General features: G+C 38.8%; 1 protein-coding gene and 1 pseudogene across 1 annotated transcript in view; both read right to left on the bottom strand.

Moving 5' to 3' along the window:
• Positions 1-21150, bottom strand: part of LOC115219758 (uracil phosphoribosyltransferase homolog) — a 63461-nt gene extending 42311 nt beyond the window's left edge. The window contains exon 1 of the mRNA XM_029790001.2: positions 20717-21150. Within this exon, the coding sequence (XP_029645861.1) occupies positions 20717-20838 (122 nt within the window). The 5' untranslated portion in view covers positions 20839-21150. The remainder of the gene's footprint in view (positions 1-20716) is intronic.
• On the bottom strand, positions 16185-16368 carry LOC115220044 (annotated as a pseudogene).
• Positions 21151-22231: the final 1081 nt, after the last annotated feature.

Raw genomic sequence — 22231 nt, 5'->3', positions numbered from 1 at the left:
ATAACTAAGTTAGTTTACTAAATTCTTTGTTATATCTAAAATTAATTGAAAGAAACACAGCATCTCAAAATAAATATGGTAACTAAAGGGTTAATATCATATACTCTTACTCATTACTTGTTTCAGTCATTTGACTGTGGCCATGCTGGAGCACCGCCTTTTAATCGACAACTCGACCCCGGGACTTATTCTTTTGTAAGCCCAGTACTTATTCTATCGGTCTCTTTTGCCGAACCGCTAAGTAACGGGGACATAAACACACCAGCATCGGTTGTCAAGCAATGCTAGGGGACAAACAGACACACAAACACACACACACGCATATATATATATATATATATAATATATATATATATATATACACACAACGGGCTTCTTTCAGTTTCTGTCTACCAAATCCACTCACAAGGCTTTGGTCGGCCCGAGGCTATAGTAGAAGACACTTGCCCAGGGTGCCACGCAGTGGGACTGAACCCGGAACCATGTGGTTGGTAGACAAGCTACTTACCACGTCAAAATGGAACAGATTTATGATAAAAGAAATTTCAGTTGTTACAATCTCATCTTTTCCATATGTGCAGGAGTTCCAGAATCACACTATCCAAAATATGCATTTTTTAAGATGAAAGGGTGTGATTTGGAAGATATTTAGTTGTCATTTCTAGCAGGTGGAGCCTGCAGGAACACACAACACATAGTGAGCTTTGTAGGCTCAGTATGTGTTGTGTGAGTGTATCTGCTCTAAGTGCTTAATTGCAAATTAGGACTACACTCTTACTCTTTACTCTTTTACTTGTTTCAGTCATTTGACTGCAGCCATGCTGGAGCACCGCCTTTAGTCGAGCAAATCGACCCCGGGACTTATTCTTTGTAAGCCCAGTACTTATTCTATTGGGTTTTTTTTTGCCGAACCGCTAAGTGACGGGGACGTAAACACACCAGCATCGGTTGTCAAGCAATGCTAGAGGGACAAACACACACACACACACATACATATATATATATATGTATATATATATATATATATATATATATATATATACACACAACGGGCTTCTTTCAGTTTCTGTCTACCAAATCCACTCACAAGGCTTTGGTCGGCCCGAGGCTATAGTAGAAGACACTTGCCCAGGGTGCCACGCAGTGGGACTGAACCCGGAACCATGTGGTTGGTAGACAAGCTACTTACCACGTCAAAATGGAACAGATTTATGATAAAAGAAATTTCAGTTGTTACAATCTCATCTTTTCCATATGTGCAGGAGTTCCAGAATCACACTATCCAAAATATGCATTTTTTAAGATGAAAGGGTGTGATTTGGAAGATATTTAGTTGTCATTTCTAGCAGGTGGAGCCTGCAGGAACACACAACACATAGTGAGCTTTGTAGGCTCAGTATGTGTTGTGTGAGTGTATCTGCTCTAAGTGCTTAATTGCAAATTAGGACTACACTCTTACTCTTTACTCTTTTACTTGTTTCAGTCATTTGACTGCAGCCATGCTGGAGCACCGCCTTTAGTCGAGCAAATCGACCCCGGGACTTATTCTTTGTAAGCCCAGTACTTATTCTATTGGGTTTTTTTTTGCCGAACCGCTAAGTGACGGGGACGTAAACACACCAGCATCGGTTGTCAAGCAATGCTAGAGGGACAAACACACACACACACACACATACATATATATATATATGTATATATATATATATATATAATATATATATATATATACGACAGGCTTCTTTCAGCTCCCATCTACCAAATCCACTCACAAGGCATTGGTCGGCCCGGGGCTATAGCAGAAGACACTTGCCCAAGATGCCACGCAGTGGGACTGAACCCGGAACCATGTGGTTGGTAAGCAAGCTACTTACCACACAGCCACTCCTGCACCTTCAAGAATTGATTTCATGTGATTTCTATTCAGTTAGCTTGATGCAAGGTTGATAGTCAGGGCTTGTCGTGCCCATTGTTCTGTTATGTTTAAACATTCTTATAGTGGTTGTAGTGCTTGTTTTCGGTTTAATTCCAGAGGACTCGCAAGGAAAATGGCAAGCAAAAAAACTGTTTCTTATCATCAAGCCTTTCTGATTCCTTTGCTTAATGGTTTCAAAACTTAGCAGAAGGCTTGCAGTTTTGGGGAGAAGGGTTAGCTGATTACATCGACCCCATTGCTCAGATGGTACTTTTTGTCCAGCATGCTAATTAATGACTCTGCCAGCTTACTGCCATCATTTGCTCAACGATAATGAAACTAAAAAATAATAGCATTGACTCCCTCAGAACCCCTAGCACTTCAGGATTGAGCAGATATATCATACTCTTTTACTTGTGTCAGTCATTTTGACTGCGGTCATGCTGGAGCACCGCCTTTAGTCGAGCAAATCGACCCCGGGACTTATTCTTTGTAAGCCCAGTACTTATTCTATCAGTCTCTTTTGGCGAACCGCTAAGTTACGGGGACGTAAACACACCAGCATCGGTTGTCAAGCAATGCCAGGGGGACAAACACAGACACACACATACACATATATATATATATACATATATACGACAGGCTTCTTTCAGTTTCCGTCAACCAAATCCACTCACAAGGCATTGGTCGGCCCGGGGCTATAGCAGAAGACACTTGCCCAAGATGCCACGCAGTGGGACTGACCCGGAAGCATGTGGTTGGTTAGCAAGCTACTTACCACACAGCCACTCCTGCGCTATACAATATTCCTATACAATTAACAAAATGAAATCCTATTTTAAACCAGTGGTTCTCAACCGGGATCCACAGAAGATTTTGTTGTTAAAGTTTATATGCTATAAATTGGTTATAATTCTAATATACACAAAATATTTTAATTGTTAATTTTATACAATTCCTAATAATATTCAATTATAAAAATATAACAGGATTTTCTTAACATTGAATAGTTAGGAGGATCTATCTGAGTAAAATGGGAATGAAAGGAAGTCCATGGGCTGAGACATACTTGGTTAAACAGACAAAATCTGAAAGTAAGATTCTCTTTCATAAAAGGTGAAACATCATTTTAGACACCTAACCGTAGGAAAATGGACTGTTTCTTGTGAATACCTTAATTTTAAGAACCAGACTACAAATGCGAGGAAATGTGATGACTGTACAGATAAAGAGAGAGCTTCTAAAGTCTGAAATCTCTGCCCATTGACAAGTGACAATTTGAAAACACAAACTGCCGATATTGCACCATTACAAAGGCCAACATGCAATCTCTTTCCCTCAATGTAAGAACATTACAGAGTCTCTGTTTCTCCAAGACATTAGTCTTTCACAGCCTTGCATTAAACATTACATTATTCTAGCTTTGTCATCATAAACACATTTTTATAGCCACTTGCGTTGATATTGCTTTTTTCTTATGTTAACAATCCTTCAGCCATCACACATTTCTTGCCTATTCATCTTTTTCTAACATATGTTCATGTTGAAATTATTCCTACATACCTTCACAATATGTTAATCTTCTAGTTACCTACAACATCAGTCTGACTGAATCATTTCTCAACCTCCTGAGTCCATAAATCCTATGGGAAATATCTCTTCTCATAACACAAGATTAGATTTTTAAAAAGAAGGGAAACATATAGCCCCTCCGCAACAAGAATCCACTCTTCCTTATCCCCTCCTCTCATACTCTAACTCTTATCAAGCATAAGGCTACCTACACCCTTTCAGTTTTTGTAGTCTTGCAAACTGAATGGTACCATCACTTGTGCCAGTGGCATGAAAGAAGGCACCCAGTACATGCTGTAAACTGGTTAGAATTAGGAAGTGCATCCAGCCACAGAAACCTTACCAAAAGAGACACTGGAATATGATGCAATCCTGAGACACACTAGATCTTATCAAACCGCCAAACCCATGCCAGCATGGAACACAGACATTAAATTATGATGATAATAAACTGCCTCACTCAACCTGATCTCTTAAAAAGAAGTCAAGAGCAAATAGATAAGATAAAGTAGAAAAAGCAGATAAAACCCACCAGTTTTCAATGCAAAAGGTCATGAAGAACTAAACTTTAATAGGAAATACTGATAAGAGAACACAAAAGATTCATTCATTTTATGTGAAATCTAACCCCACCACCACCACCACCACCACCTCTCTCTAGTATAATTTCTAGTTTTTGGTGAATCATATTCTGAAAGTATTGTTGCTAGAATAAGAATAGGATGGAGGAAGTTCAGAGAGCTATTACCTCTGTTGGCAACAAAAGGACTCTCACTCAGAGTGAAAGGCAGATTGTATGATGCTTGTGTGCGAATGGCTACACTCCACGGTAGTGAGACATGGGCCCTGAATATGAAGCTAGTATGCTCTGATGGATATGCAACAGCCGTGTGCATGTAAGACAAAAGTGCAAATATCTTGGACATAAGAGGAATCAAATAAAACATGCAAGAGAGAAGACTACATTGGTTTAGACATATGATGCATATGAAGATGGCTGTATAAAGAAGTGCTGATCACTTAAAAAGGATGTGAAAGTGAGAGGCCCAGGAAGACATGGGATGTAGTGAGACTGATCTCAGGATGTTGGGCCTCATGGAGAAGATGACAATGGATCAAGATGTCTGGCAATGTGAGAATCTTGAGAAGACCCACCCACTTCAGTGAAAGTGAGTTCTGAAAGTGCTGTGCATTCCACCCATATGTAACGAGAAAATTTTTCCACACACCCTTACTCCAATCAACCAAACTACATCTCTTCTCTTCTCATTTCCTCTTTTTCATGCACTATGCTTATGCTTATCTCTCCCTCCCCACTGTATCATTGCTATTTTGTCCCCCGCCACCTCTTCTATATATCCAGGTTTTACCAGTCACTGCATTCCCCACTCCCTACTCATGCACCTGGAGCAATGTAGAAAGCTCCCAGGCCGCTCTGTAAAGTGGCTGGCATTAAGAAGGGCATCCAGCCATAAAAACCATCCGAAAACAGACAGTAAAGCCTGGTGTAGTCCTCTGGCTTGCCAGCTCTTGTCAAACCGTCCGACACATGACAGCACAGGAAATGGACGTTAAATGATGATGTCTTTAGAGGTAAGTCTATGGGTGATTTTGTCCCTCTTGCATCATTTATTGTTTTACACTTACAAGTCCAACCCATGCTAGCATGGAAAACAGACATTAAACGATGATGATGATGATCTGTTGTTTTTATCAATTAATAAACTATGTATAATTGTTATGACATAGCACCATCTTGCAGGGGAGGAATAAGATGTAGACAGTCAAAATAGGGTTCTAAAAGAAGATAAATACAGGATTGCCATTGTATAAGTCATGCTGGAGAAGGTTTCCAATCACTTGTGATTTTTCATCTCAAGGGTTACAACCTCAAAAGTAACAGACATTTAGCAGATGATCAGTGTTTTCTTAACATTTATTTGACCACCTCATTATATTAAGAAGTGACACAGTATACAGAAATCTAGCTATACCATCACAGGTGGAGCAATCTAATGAACCAGCTGTTTTAATGCATAACTGACCTTATTTACTCTATAATCAATATATTTGATCAGTGTCAAGCATACAAGAATTAAGTTTGCTATAGCAACCACAGATGTAGAAGTTTACAGGAAACAGTACCCTCATTATTATACAGTCACCATGTCAGAGGAGATAAGATGATAGGTGGTTGTGTCTCGGTTTATGCTAGTAAATCTTTTCACAATGTTTAGTACAAAAATATCTTAGGTAAACTCCATCTCATCCAAGTCCAACACATGTTCATCGCATTTAACTCTTTTGATACCAACCTTCCTGAGGCCTACTCTACTTTTACAATGTAAACTTCATGATTTAAACTCATCAAAATCAGTGGTTCTCAGTTGGGGTTCATATAAGATTTTGTTGTTAGAATTTATGTGCAATAAATTGGTTATACTTCTACAATACAATACAATAAAAGCACAGGCGTGGCTGCATGGTAAGAAGCTTGCTTCCCAACCACATGGTCCCAGGTTCAGTCCCACTGTATGGCAGTCTCCTCACTTTGCCTTTTCCAAAGCTACTACAAGAGTCTCTGCTCACCAGAGCTAGCTACTTGCATACCATCTCTACCTAGGCCCCACTTTTCATCCCCAAAATATTGACCGCTTGAATTCCCTCTACATATGCACTAAGTTACAGCCTTTACATTGAATATCTATTTCAAGGGCCTGCAAAGAACAATGACACAGTCCTTTCCTCCCATTGCAACTAGAACCACTTCTATTAAATGCACCAGCTGCTCTGTAACACTAAAAACACTTCACTACTTAACAATCATATTCACCAACCATTTTAACACCTTTTCTTTCTTTTTTAATTTTTACTTTCCATTTCTGGAAAAAGCAGCAGTGCTTTAACCCTTTAGCATTTAAACCGGCCATATCCGGCCAAAAGTATTCTGCCTGTTTTATGTTCAAACTGGCCATATCTGGTCTCTCACACCAACCCTACAATATCGTTTTAAAAATTAACAGCTACCTCATCAAAATCTCATAACTACAAGATAATGCATGATTAGTTCAAAACAATGTGGATGAAAAAGGATTAATTTTGGCAGAATAATGCAAACACTAAAGGGTTAAGCCCTTCAAGACTAGTAAGACTAAGGCTGCTAATGTTTCTGCAGGAAGAGAGTTCCAGAGGGCTGATGTTCTGGGGGGGGGGGGAATGGGTATAGTGGTCAGACATATGGGTAACGAGATAAAGAGAGACAAATCAAGAGTGTTTGAGAGAAGGTGGTAGCTAGCCAACAAGAATTGTGTATGTTTGCAGTCTTTTGAACTACTAGCATCTTATCTGTGATACAGAACATTTTTCACTACAGACCAAACTACCACTTTTAAAGTCTGTCAGTCTGCCTTTGTTGTGCGTACCTCCAGTAACATCTCATTACAATCTTCATATTACAAACACAATCAGCTCTCCTTTCTGCTTGTTGGATATGTATCAAATTTTGAAACATCATCTCTTCATCCACAACATGGCACTCACCCAAGAGCTTCCACCAAACAATATGAAGGTAATTCTTTTTTGCTAGAACTTTCTCTAGTCATTTATTCCTATCAAATACCTATCGTCTTCAAAATCAATAACCACCACCTCTCAGACTGTAGGAGATCATTTATCATTCAGTTCAAAGTGTTGGCTTGTTGGGAAACACTGAGAGAGATAAGAGGGTGGTCTTCTAGAGCAATATTATTCTGCAAAAGAAGCAGAATAAAGTGTTAAATGCAGATTTAGGGTCCAAAATTCTATTAAACTCAACTGTGATTAGTTCCTGATCATTGATTTAGTTCAGTGGAACCACAATCGTCTGTCACAAGTCAAAAGCTGATCCACCAAGAATTCATAAGACCACAAATCTGTTGCCACCCTTCAGACAATATCACATTCTCTCTCTCTCTTTTTTTTTTTTATTTTTTTTTTTATTATATCCATATTCAGGTCAGAAAATGTACCAAAATCAATTTGATATCACAAACACTTCAGTGTCATTGCCAGATGTAGCCACAATTTATATATTTGGCACTGGTAAACAAGTAAACATCATTGGCTATGTTGATGATTTGGTGACAAGAATTTGTCAGTGTTAGAAATTTTGAGAACTACTTTTGTTTATCTTTCCAAAAAAAAAAGGTTGTTTTATGAAGCCAGCTATGTTACAAGAGCAGAAAATACAAGGGAAGATGGAATAAAAGGATAGAGACAGGTGGGAGCGGAATAACAACAATGTAAGGAAACAGTAGGGGTGGAAGGGTAAAGAGCTGGAAGAAGCTACTGTAAACCTAATAGGTCAGTAGTTTTACAGCTTCTGTTCGAATTATACATATTGTCTCTTAATTTCCTGTATGACTTAGTCCACCCTGTAAGGTGGCTGGTGTTAGGAAGGACATCCAGCTGGAAAAACCCTGCCAAAAGAGTCAAACCTGGTGCAGTCTTCTACCTAGCCAGCCCATCAAACCAACCCATGCCAGCATGGAAAACGAATGTTAAATGATGACTGTACCACATAAGACTGCATTGGTCATCCAGTCCTGAAGCATGCAACATTACATAAATTGCACTAATCTTGTTGACATTCATTTAGAAGAAAGTGAGGAAGTCTATAATGTAAAGGAAAAAACTCTAATCTCTTCCTCTATCATCGATTTCTGTCCTGTAAAGGAGAAGGACATCATGCTCGGAATGGTCAGTGGCAAGAGAGGAAGAGGCCGACCGAGAACCCGCTGGCTTGACACCATCAAGAGTGATACCAGAATGGACATAGCCAATCTGAAAGAAGCGGTCCAGGATAGAACTGACTGGAGGACACGAAGGACATCATGCTCGGAATGGTCAGTGGCAAGAGAGGAAGAAGCCGACCGAGAACCCGCTGGCTTGACACCATCAAGAGTGATACCAGAATGGACATAGCCAATCTGAAAGAAGTGGCCCAGGATAGAACTGACTGGAGGACACGAAGGACATCATGCTCGGAATGGTCAGTGGCAAGAGAGGAAGAGGCCGACCGAGAACCCGCTGGCTTGACACCATCAAGAGTGATACCAGAATGGACATAGCCAATCTGAAAGAAGCGGCCCAGGATAGAACTGACTGGAGGACACGAAGGACATCATGCTCGGAATGGTCAGTGGCAAGAGAGGAAGAAGCCGACCAAGAACCCGCTGGCTTGACACCATCAAGAGTGATACCAGAATGGACATAGCCAATCTGAAAGAAGTGGCCCAGGATAGAACTGACTGGAGGACACGAAGGACATCATGCTCGGAATGGTCAGTGGCAAGAGAGGAAGAGGCCAACCAAGAACCCGCCTGCTTGACACCATCAAGGGTGATACCGGAATGGACATAGCCAATCTGAAAGAAGTGGCCCAGGATAGAACTGACTGGAGGATACTGATCCAACGAGTAACCGAGAGTCAACTTCGACTGAGCGGTTAGATAGATAGATAGGATGGAATCATTATAGTACTTCACTTCTGACTTTGTGTGATACTCTTGATGCTTCAAGTATATTTTGGTTAATGTTGTAAATCAGATAAAATTGGGCACAGCAGTGAAACACAACGTTAACAATACAATATGAATGAAGTGTGGTCTGAGAAGAATCTACAACTGGGAGGTTATTATCATTGTCTACGGATGGAAAGATGTGATTCTAGAGACGTTTAGGATTAATTAACCACAATCTAATAAATACTACCAAATTAAAGATGTTCTACACTAGCCAAGTTTATTTTGCCAACAACAGCTTCTAATTATTAGAGACTAGACAGCAAAACCTATACCTTAATTACTACACAAGACATGTTAACAACATCACCAGACAAGCATACAACACCCCTTATACGGTAAATACCACACAACCAAATACGACATGACAAAATACATAACATCACTGAACATTTAACTACTTACTTCTATGATATTCATTACACAAGTAAAAATAACTAGAGCATTTAAGTAACACCATCTATCTGGGATCCAACTCAACTCGGGGTGTAGGCTTTTATAACCATAAAACAGTTTCATCTATAAATACGTTTGATTTGAGCCACGAGGAAGCCTCTACAGGTCACTGAACTTGACAGGGCCAGCAGGCAAATTTCTATCAGATAATATCTGTCATCATAAATAAAAGATGCACAAGAGGATGTAATGATATCTTTATCTTATACTTGTTTCAGTCATTAGATTGTGGCCATACTGGGGTACCACCTTGAAGAATATTTTTTTTAGTCGAATGAATCAACCCCAGTACTTATTTTTTGTTCAGCTTAGTACTTATTCTATTGGTCTCTTTAACCAAACCACTTAGTTACAGAGACATAAACACACCAACACCGGTTGTCAAGTGGTTCTGAGGGACAAACACAGACGCAAAAATATATACATATATGATGAGATTCTTTCAGTTTCCATCTACCAAATCCAATCACAAGTTTTTAGTTGGCTCAAGGTTATGGTAGAAGACTTTTGCTCAAGGTGCCATGCAGTGGAACTGAACCTGGAACCATGTGGTTGGGAAGCAAGCTTCTTACCACACAGCCATGCCTGTGCCTATATATATATACAGGGTGTGTAAGACATTTGAGGACAGATTTATGTTTATAACAAAACAAATATATAATAACAGATAATAACTTTATTTATCAAAAAATGCTATGAGGATAAAAATAAACCTTCTTTTCTATAATGTTATTCAATAAAGCCACCTTCAGCTGCAACAACTGCTTCTATATGAGATTTAAATCATCTACATTGTAGAATCCAGTAGTCCTGGTTCATCATCATCATCATCGTTTAACGTCCGTTCTCCATGCTAGCATGTGTTGGACGGTTCGACTGGGGACCTGGGAAGCCAGAAGGCTGCACCAGGGCTCCAGTCTTATCTGGCAGTGTTTCTACAGCTGGATGCCCTTCCTAACGCCAACCACTCCGTGAGTGTAGTGAGTGCTTTTTACGTGCCACCTGCACATTCTGAACATTACTCTGACTATGGCAGCTTTTGTTATTATGGGTATGTTCATTGACATCTCTTTCTCAACAACTGCCCCACATGTATTAGTCCAATGGATTGAGATCTGGGGAATTAGGAGGCCAAATGTCAGGGGTTATGTGATTGTGAAAATTTTCAGCCATCCATTCCTGTGTTAGTAGAGCTATGAGTGATAGTGCAGAGTCTTACTGAAACACATATGGCCTTCCATTGCATACACTGTCTATCCAGGGTTTAACAATAATTTCCAAGGTCTCAATGTAGGTGGCAGAGTTAACTCTAAGGCCTTATGGAAAGAAGTCAAGAGGCATCACATCCTTTATTGCTGACAACCCCTAAAGCCAGGACAGTTGCAGGAAATTTTGTATGCATAACACTTGGAACTTCAGAACCATCTGTCATCTCTTTAGTTAACTTTCTGATCTTGGTCGAAGTTTTTCTCATTTGAGTAAACACCAAATCAAATTTTCTACTGGATTTTTCAGTTTAAAAGCCTTTTAGATCTGATGTAGTGATTTTCTTTCGCTTTTTCTTACAAATTGACCTTTCCTCATCATTTAAGACTATATCTGATGTTTTTGTGGACAACATTTCTGACTATTCCTTCTGACACATGAAGTTCTTTTGCAACTGACCTCATGGACTCTCTGGGATTGTAATCAATGGTCTGTAGAACTTGCTGGATAAATTCAGATGTTCTGACGGTTTCAGAGCGTTTAGAATGCTTTTTATGTTCTGATACTGGTGATACATTTCCATCTTCAGTCTCTAGCTCTTTACAAAATTTGTAGATGAAAGATCTGGCAACTTTTAATAATTGAGATATTTCTAAATCACTAAGCTTAGCCTTTATAACCAAAATAACAGCATGCATCGTCATTTCTTGAGTAAGCTGAGGGCCTGCCGTTATTATTTCCTGAAACAAAGATTATACAGAGTTAGCAAAAAAATGCAGTAATGACCCCAAAAAGTATGTCCTCAAATACCTTACACACCCTGTATGTATGCATTATACATATATATATATATATATATATATACACACACATAGGTATAAAAAAAACAGAACATCTGAATTATATAAGGCGGCGAGCTGGAAGAAACGTTAGCACGCCGGGCGAAATGCTAAGTGGTATTTCGTCTGCGTTACGTTGTGAGTTCGACTTTGCCATTCATCCTTTCGGGGTCGATTAAATAAGTACCAGTTACGCACTGGGGTCGATGTAATCGACTTAATACCTATGTCTGTCCTTGTTTGTCCCCTCTATGTTTAGCCCCTTGTGGATAATAAAGAAATAGGTATAAAAAGACAGGAAGGTCACAACTGGAGAACAATTCATTGTATGTAATGAATTGGAAAGGTTGAAATTTTTTTGTTGTGACAGTCATACATAAAGGCAGCAAGCTGGCAGAATTGTTACTGTGATGGGCAAAATGTTTAGTGGTAGTTTGTCCATCTTTACGTTGAGTTTAACCAGACCTTTCATCCTTTTAGGGTCAATAAAATAAGTACTAGTTGACCACTAAGGCTGAAGTAATCAACTTACCAAGTGCCTTGAAATTGCTGGCCTTGTGCCAACATTTGAAACCAATATCTTGAGTAGAATGTCCTATTATACATCAATTTCATAAACTTCAGGATTTTTGACACTGTACCTCAGAAAGACATTCTTTTACTTATTTCAGTCATTTGACTGTGGTCATGCTGGAGCACTGCCTTTAGTCGAATAAATCAACCCCAGAACTTATTCTTTGTAAGTCTATGGTCTCTTTTTGCTGAACTGCTAAGTTATGGGGACATAAACATATCAACATCAGTTGTCAAGCGATGGTGGGGGGGGGACAAACACAGACACACAAATATATATACACAACAGGCTTCTTTCAGTTTCCGTCTACCAAATCCACTCACAAGGCTTTGGTCAGCCTGAGGCTATAGCAGAAGACACTTGCCCAAGGTGCCATGCAGTGGGACTGAACCTGGAACTATGTGGTTGGTAAACAAGCTACTTACCACACAGCCAAAGATTTTGAGGTCATATGGAATCCTTAAGAAAACTGTCATTGTTTATTCTATAGCTATTTTGAATGAAGTGTGATCTTTGACAAGACACTGTCTTCTTGTCAATGAGCACAATAAGGAACCTGATGTGCAACAGTATTTTTATCTTCTCCCTGATCCACTTCCAACTTCTTATCAATTCAGTCAAATGTAAGACAAAAGAATCCAGTAGATGCTTTAGATCTTAACTGGCAGCCTTTTCCTAACAAAGAAATCACCTACAGGAGAAAACTGGATGGTCAAACAATTATGCACAGCAGACAAGTTATAACAATACTTTAAAAACACAAGCCAAGTTCATAAATTCTAACAAGCTTGCACCAAAAGTGAACCACTAGGCTATGAGGAGGGCTTTACATAACTAGGAAGCCTTATCTGCAAGATCAATGGGGTAAAAACAAAAGGTATTCAAGCAAGACATACCAAAGGCTGTGTGGCATTCACCAGGGTTCAGTCAATGTGGAAGTCTAGTGTAATATAGTTATTGGGCAAAATATATTTTCTACATCAGTAATGTCAAATCTGTCCTAATGTGATAAAAGACACAAGATCAATGTGTTTCATAGCAAGTGCCAGAGGAAAATTTGCCACATGTTCTGGGTCAATCATCATCATCATCATCGTTTAACGTCCGTTCTCCATGCTAGCATGGGTTGGACGGTTCAACCGGGGATCTGGGAAGCCAGAAGGCTGCACCAGGCTCCAGTCTTATCTGGCAGTGTTTCTACAGCTGGATGCCCTTCCTAACGCCAACCACTCCGTGAGTGTAGTGGGTGCTTTTTACGTGCCACCTGCACAGGTGCCAGGCGAGGCTGGCAACGGCCACGGTCGGATTGGTGTATTTTATGTGCCACCGGCACGGAAGCCAGACGAGGCGGTGCTGGCATCGGCCACGAGTCGGACAGTGCTTTTTACGCCACGAGTCGGATAGTGCTTTTTACGTACCACCAGACCAGGGATCCTGGCTGGTTCAATTCGATTTCGATTTCGCTTGCCCCAACATGTCTTCGCAAGCAAAGGGGGTTGGCATGGGTGCCTGTCGTATGGTCAGATTGGTGTATTTTACGTGCCACCGGCCCGGAAGCCAGTGGAGGCGGCGCTGGCATAGGCCACGAGTCGGATAGTGCTTTTTACGTACCACCAGACCAGGGATCCTGGCTGGTTCAATTCGATTTCGATTTCGCTTGCCCCAACATGTCTTCGCAAGCAAAAGGGGTTGGCATGGGTGCCTGTCGTCGGATGAGGTTCTATATCGACTTCGCTTGCCTCAACAGGTCTTTGTGTCCAAGGGAGGAAAGGCATTCATAAGTGGGCTGGGCTCACTTGTCCTGCCTGGTCTTCTCACGTACAGAATATTTCCAAAGGTCTCGGTCGCTGGTCATTTCCTCAGTGAGGCCTAAAGTTCGAAGGTCGTGCTTCACCACCTTGTCCCAGGTTTTCCTGGGTCTACCTCTTCCACGGGTTCCCTCAACTGCTAAGGATTGGCACTTTCTCACACACCTATCTTCATCCATTCTCGCCACATGGCCATACCAGCGCAATTGTCTCTCTTGCACACCACAACTGATGCCTCTTAGGTACAACATTTCTCTCTAGGTGCTAACGCTCTGTCGAGCATGCACACTGACATTACACATCCATCGCAGCATACTGGCTTCATTCCTCACGAGCTTACGCATGTCCTCGGCAGTCACGGCCCATGTTTCACTGCCATGTAGCATGGCTGTTCGTACACACGCATCATACAGTCTGCCTTTTACTCTGAGTGAGAGGCCTTTAGTCACCAGCAGAGGTAAGAGCTCCCTAAACTTTGCCCAGGCTATTCTTATTCTAGCAGTTACACTTTCAGCGCACCCACCCCCACTACTGACTTGGTCACCTAGATAACGGAAGCTATCAACTACTTCTAGTTTTTCCCCTTGGAAAGTGACGGAAGTTATTTTCTGCAGATTTTCGGAGGTTAATGCTCCTGAGCATCTGCCACAAACAAAAACTATCTTCCCAGTTAGCCTACCTTTGACATTGCTGCACCTCTTATGTGTCCATAGCTTACACTGGGTACATCTTATAGAGTTTCTACCTACACCTTTTCTACAGATCGAGCAGGGCCATCTTCCTGAAGACATTTGTGGATTGTCTACCTTCCTACTTATTAGTACTTTGGTTTTAGCTAGGTTGACTCTAAGGCCCCTCGATTCTAAACCCTCCTTCCACACTGGAACTTCTCCTCCAGCTCTGATAGTGACTCAGCAATAAGAGCAAGGTCGTCAGCGTAGAGGAGCTCCCAGGGACAACCTGTCTTGAATTCCTCCGTAATTGCCTGGAGGACTATGATAAATAAGAGGGGGCTGAGTATTGAACCCTGGTGGACCCCAACCTCTACTTTGAATTCTTCTGTGTACAACTAAGTAACAAATGATTAGATGTATTGCAAAACTGATGGCCTTGAAATAAAATGCCGGTGGTTAGGCCACATATTCAGAATGGACTGAGAGAGAATACCAACGGTAGTATTAAGATAGATAGCACCTAGAAAGTAAAAACCTGGATGGGCAAAGAACAGCTGAAGGTGAGCTGAGAGGAATGCATTTTACAAGGGACAAAGTACAGCAACTTACTAAGGACTGGTTTGAATGGTATCAAACTATTGAAGCTTTATTATTGAACTGGGAAGGAGTTTAACCCTTTCATTACCAACCCGGCTGAAACCAGCTCTGGCTCTGTATTACAAATGTCTTGTTTTCATAAGTTTTGAATTAAAATCTCCCACCAAACCTTAGTCACAATTTATGTTCCTAACACTAGCTGAATGACAACTAAGTTATTTTACTAAATTCTTTGTTATATTTAAAGTAATTGAAAGAAATACAGAGCATCTCAAAATAAATACAGTAACGAAGGGGTTAATGAAAAAAAAAAAGTGAAGAACTTGGCACATTTCAAAGAATCTTTAGTAATATGTCAGTACTTATATTGATGTTTTCTTACACTGTCTGAAAGCCACAAATTAGAGGTGGATGAGTAGTTGACGGAATAAACTCCCATTATATAATTCACTGGCAACCTTGAAGCCATATATGAAATCTACACAAATTTGCTCACAGACACTCCTTCCTCTGGCTTACAGGTACTTTGACTCCCCTTTCTACCTTGACAACTGCTACTATAATGGCCTCTGCTCCTTGTAACTAATTGGGCTCGTGTCATCACTACTCAGGCATTGCTGACCCAGCTAACTCTCCTCCTCTCATCATTCCTGTTGAGTTTATTCTCCCCACCACCACCTCCATAGGCCCTGCACAAATCACAATGCTTAGTCCTTCTTTAGCAGAATGTTGGAACTCTAGAATTCCCTCTTTGCTCATGTCTTTCTTGTAGGTATGACTTATGAAGATTTAAGAGGAACATTAATAGTATCAATATCACTGGTCAAGGAAGTCCTATTGAGGGCCATGAGCTCTTCCCCTTCCTCCATCCAGCAAGTAATAAAAAAAATAATGAAGAACAAACTTAAATTCAATGGGATTTCTACTTAGGACATAACTAATTACTGCAAAGTATTTAAATATTAGTTTATTTTTATCTCCCGGTGGGAGATGGGCTGAATCCTAGAAGTACTGCTATACCAGACCAACCCGTGGCAAAGGTGGAGCAAGTCCCTAACTCTTCGCCTCGTTCTAAATATCAGTTTAATATCGGTGGCCCTAAATAGGGGCCACATCAGATATTAAGCTGATAAGAAAGAGAGGCACTTCAGACTTGCATCAAAAGGTGTGCTCATACTTTGTGAACAATATAAGAGTCCATCCTTTGATGCAAGTCTGACGAAGGGGTACTCTTAACTTTAAAACTGCAATCACATAACTTTTCACATGGTACTTTAACATGCAATGGTGTTTAAAACAATTGTAACTGGTCATTAACGATGTGCTAAACTCTGTCTTTTTATTTGGATTATATATTAGTTGATCGTAGATAAAAAAAAAAACTATTTTAGCAATTACTCCGGCGTATCATCTACGGTTACATTATCAAACTTGGCCTTCTTTTAAGATGACACTGTGATTTGATTGCTATTTTCAGTAGACTAATTAACTGCATAGCAGTTCCCTTTGATTTGATGTACATCCACCCACATAACGCATACACATCAATCGACCCTACAAAGCTGAGAGGCGGATTGATTAGGGTGGGATTTTTACTTAATCCTTTCGTTCAACATTCCAATGATTCCTCCAATTTTTATTACTTTCTAACCAGATAAAAAAAAAGGGCTGTTGTGTGTATACATACACACAAAGAACGGTGTACAGAAGCTATCAGTCCTAAAATATGATTAGTTTATTTTCCTACTAAATCTGCAGCTAACCAACGAAATGGAACCGAGTAAAATTATGATTATTGATAAACCAGTGTAGTATCGAAACAACTGCCATAAGAGGATACTGACCTGCCGATCTAAAGAAAAGAATGACTATCAGAGTTCGTAAGAGAGACCACCTGTTAATACGAAGCGATCGGCATTTGATAAGTGATCGGCAGAATAAACAAAGATCAAACATGTCAGTTTTAATGTTAATGATAAGAATTATTATTAGTAAAAAAAGCTTTCTACAATAAGTTTAAAGTTTATGATTTTCATTCATTTTATTTTTGTCAACGTTATCATTAGCTAAAACATTATAAGGTATTTAAAACTGTAATTTCATCTCAGCCACCGAATATCCAAGGTAAAAAAAAATGCCTTTGTTCAGGCAAAAACTAAAAAAAAGCAGAAGTAATACACGGAAGACAAAATATAACCTAAATAAATATATATATACACTACATGCCGACAAAGACGAATAATTCTTTAAATATTTTAATGTCGGCAATAAGAGACATGTCAGAGACTATGAAGTGATCCACAAAACAGCACCATATGCATTTGGTTCCAGGTCAGTCCTGACGCAGTAGACATTCCGTCCAAGTGCTATCTAGTCATTTTTTAGGACCATATCATCCTTTTTTTTTTAACGATGGTAGGGTGTGGATATTTGGCTGCTATTTCTACCAGGTCGATTAGCCACGTGTACTGTACAATTGTGTAATATATATATATTTATATTACTATGTACAGAGCATCGAACATTGCCATCTAACACTATTCATTGTCTATCAAAAAAGTAAACAGTTTATAATTACACTTCAAAAAGCAGTTTATAGAATTTAAGAACAGTATTTTCCTCTTGGATCAAAGTTACGATGTTAAGTGTGGGGGGGGGGGGAATATTGCGGCAGATATCAGATGAAAATTTTGTAAAAATCGAAGAAACGAACGTAATCTGAGGAAGTCTTAATTAAATTGCAAAACGAACAATGAATGAAGACACAAGCTAACAGCACATATTTCGCGGCAAAAGTAAAGAATACGTGCGCCCGGTGTTTAGGGTAAGGGTCATTGTTAGGCCGAAAATGGGTGGTGTACGTAATCTTTACCTCAGGCCCTTATCATTCTTTAACAAAGGCTAGGGAGTTGTCTTCATACTTATATCTCTCTCATATATATATATATATATAATATATATATATATATGATTGATTGATTCTAGTTTCAGCTCACGAGTTGTGGCCATGCTGGGGCACCGCCATAATTATATATATATATATTACGTTATATAATTAGGGCTCAGTAAAATAATTTACTTTAACCACATACTGAAACTTTTAGAAATAGCAGCCAAAAAGTTTTTTAGCCATTTCTACTACTATAAGAAAAGTCTCCCAGATACACTACTTGGTGAAATTAATTAATAATTAATTGATTTTACCCTTTTATTATTGATTGATATATATATATATATATATAACAAAAGAAACAGTTTTATGAAAACGGTATGAAACGAGAAAGGCAGTGGAAAATGGGGAAAATAGGGTTAAACCCGAACATAATGGAAGTGGAAGGGGGTAATTAAATTAGTTACGCATTTTAAAGACCCCCTGGTATTAATGAATCCATTTAAAACTACCAATCATAAACTGATATAGCATAATGACTTGTCTCAGACAGACAAATATAAAAGACAGGCTGTCCAACGTGGTGGTCGCTAACCAGTAGCCAAATCTCCCTCTAATCGCACCGACTTATTGTTTTAATTGAAGAATAAACAAAGCAATGATGTCTCTTATACACAAAAAGAAGCAAAAAATATAATAATAGAAGACTGCTCGATCACGATTGTCTAGGGGCTAAAAAAAGAAAAGAACAAAATTGAGATTTCTGATAGAAACAGGAGTCATCGACAATTGCTTTCACCATCAGCCTTATATTTTGATTTTCTGGTCTACTGGATTCACACGAAAAGAACTTCCTTCTTATCAAATTGCAAAAGAAAATATAAACAATCCGGCTTAAGCTACTAAAAGCGGATAAAATTACACACACACACACGTTCGTGCATGTGTTGAAGAAGATGAACAGTTTTTATAAAACGTAAAACACAAACAATAGGGTTTTTTTTAAATATATATATAGATATTCCTTTAATAGCTTAATCATCAAAACGGAAGAAATATACATCTTCCTTGTTATATTTTCAGAGTTCACACACAGATAAAGTAACTCTCAAAATATCACAAGGACACGATTTCTGTTGTTGTGATTAAGCAATCAAAGAAATGTCTGATACACACACACATGGGGGGATGTCGATCTTCTAGAAATAAGCCACATTTCCTTCGAATCACATCGTAACACCTTTAAAAAACGATGGCTACATTATATAATTCACTTCTGGTAAGCAACACGGTCTGGTAAATACTTATTTCTTTATTACACACAAGGGGCTAAACACAGAGGGGACAAACAAGGACAGACATAGGTTTTAAGTCGATTACATCGACTCCAGTGCGTAACTGGTACTTAATTTATCGACCTCGAAAGGATGAAAGGCAAAGTCGACCTCGGCGGAATTTGAACTCAGAATATTAAGACATGAAATACCTATTTCTTTATTACCCACAAGGGGCTAAACATAGAAGGGACAAACAAGGACAGACATAGGTATTAAGTCGATTACATCGACCCCAGTGCGTAACTGGTACTTAATTTATCGACCCCGAAAGGATGAAAGGCAAAGTCGACCTCGGCGGAATTTGATTGGCAAATACCATGTGATGGTCATAGCTGGAAGTAGGTATTTATCGAAGAATGTGTGTGTTGTGTGTGTGTCTACATGTTTTTTCCTTTTTTTTTACCTTGAATTATAAATTCCTTAACTTCACCTCTACGATATTATGTCACAATATGAAATAAAATTCAAAAATTTACGACCCCCAACCACCACCCGCAACAAAAACAGTTATTGCAGTCAGATAAATGGAGGTAGAAATATATATAAAGACCAGATTCTCGATGATGCGAAATAAAAAAGGTTGAATGGCGCTAAAATTTAAGCATAAAGAGATCTAACATCCTAATTAAAATATTCGTAGTTGTATATATATATATATATATATATATATATATAATTATTATCTTAAGTTTAATCTAAAGATACTCGCTTAATCTTTCGACCCCCATCAAGCTTAGAAGCAATAAATACTTCAAACACATGCGTGAATTTTGAAGAATGCCAAAGTTTTTGTTTTACACATACGTAAATAAAAAGAGGTGCAGATTAAATGCTGAAACTAATTAAATGATTCTCACGGGTTTCGCCATACAAAACCCGCTTGATCGGGTTTTCTTTCACCCATCGGAAGACCGTTCATACTTTATATATATATATATATATATATAATTATTACATCGCTTCGATTCGATTCAACTAGTTAATTGGGAAACCTTGCAAGAAATTGACTTAGTTCTCGACTCATAAAAAATGCAATTATCTTCAAATTAATTTTAAACAAACACAAATAGTAAAGCGCAGAGTTAAATGTTTTAACATTTTAACAATTTCGCTTCTCGCAGTTCTGAGTTCGAATCCAATTCGAGACAGTAATATTATCATCGATTCTCTATAGATTTTTTTTAAATAAAAAAAAACTGGCCTTGAGATTTTTTACAATGGAATTCGCTACTTCCCGTATAATTACAAAGATAGAAGGTTAACAGAAAAAAAAAAAAAAGAGAATCTTACTTATCGCGTAAAAACGTCTGCAGTTCTTTGATATTGTTAGTATTTTTCAAAACTTTTAGTTGCGGTCCGTATTCTTCATCTTTTACAATACAGGGGGCAGTTTGAATAAGGTCTGGCTCCATGGTAGCACGCTTGCCATAAAGACACTGACGCTTGTCTTGACAAATTTCCCCGTCGACGGGGAAGGGAAGACAGTGACGGAGAATCGTACTCTAGTGGTAAAGACGATGGTGGAGACGGGGGATGTGCGCGCGCGCGATATGTGAATAGACTATACTGCTGCTGCTTATGATGATGATGATGATATCTAGCACTCTCTTCCTCCCTCTTACACTGTTTCATTCAAACATTCTCTCGACGTCGCCCCCGCCATCTCACCACCTCTCTTAGTCTCGTCTACGTACTCAATTACTCTCCATGTGATTTAAATAGCCACGTATCCTAAACAACCGGTTATACTTAAAATGAATTAAGCTGTCCATGCACGAAAGTGAATAAAACACATGTATTTTAAATGGTGATCACGAGTTTTCCTTGATTTAATTGTTATATAACATATCTGTAACAAAAAAACGTTATATGAATAAATATACACGATATATACACACGTATAAAAAGTCAAATAAAAACGGCATTGCTCACTCACTCTTTACCATAAACCCATCTTTATTTACTTAAAAAAAAAAGCAAAAAGATAAACGAAAGCTGGAAGAATGATGGATATTCACAAATTCTGGATACATCATCTTCACTTTTAATCGATCATTTAAAACATTGCTATTTAACACGCAATAAAAAAAGTTTCCGAGTAGAGAGAAACGGCTGTTGTGAGGTTCTATCAATTATTAAAGACACCGGCTTTCCTTTCAAACCTCGTCAGACTGGTTAATTTAAACCATTACCGTTCCTCGTGTAAGGTGGTTGTATATTGTTGTTAAATAACTTCCAGGAGTATTAATCCTAATCGACCAGATTTACGACCAAAGGTATTCCAGCCAAAGCCATTCTATCTAATTTTAATACGAAGTATATAATCTAGGACATCATCCACTGTGTCTATATTAATATTTTTTTTTTTTAATGATGAAATGTGACTTGTTTGCTTTACACAGCAATATGTGTGGATGGCCAAATAATAGTGTCGTAGTCGCATTTCTAACACTGAGAGCGACACCCTTTTATTTCTCGGTAACTTTTATATCTTATGCCGATACATATAAATAAGTGAGTGCTCGAAAACGAATTATATTTTAAAGTTAGAAGAAAAAAATTGGTGGAGATTTTTCAGCAACAAAGAAGAAGGGAGATAATTCTTTAAGTCATTAAAAAACTTCTCCAGTTAATTTCCTTTCAGAGAGAATTCTGTGTTTTTCAAAATTTTTTTATTTGCAAGCCAGTGTCAACTATAGACATGTTTCGGTAGTGTAAGCTTACAGATCTGTAGATAGATTTTTTACTTAAAGAAGTTGTTACAAATCGAGAATAAATAGTTGAAGATAAAGTAACCTCCCCCTT

Source organism: Octopus sinensis, linkage group LG15 (genome assembly GCF_006345805.1).
Source record: "Octopus sinensis linkage group LG15, ASM634580v1, whole genome shotgun sequence".
In the NCBI taxonomy this organism is placed as follows: domain Eukaryota; kingdom Metazoa; phylum Mollusca; class Cephalopoda; order Octopoda; family Octopodidae; genus Octopus; species Octopus sinensis.
This window is presented reverse-complemented; position numbering and strand designations above follow the sequence as displayed.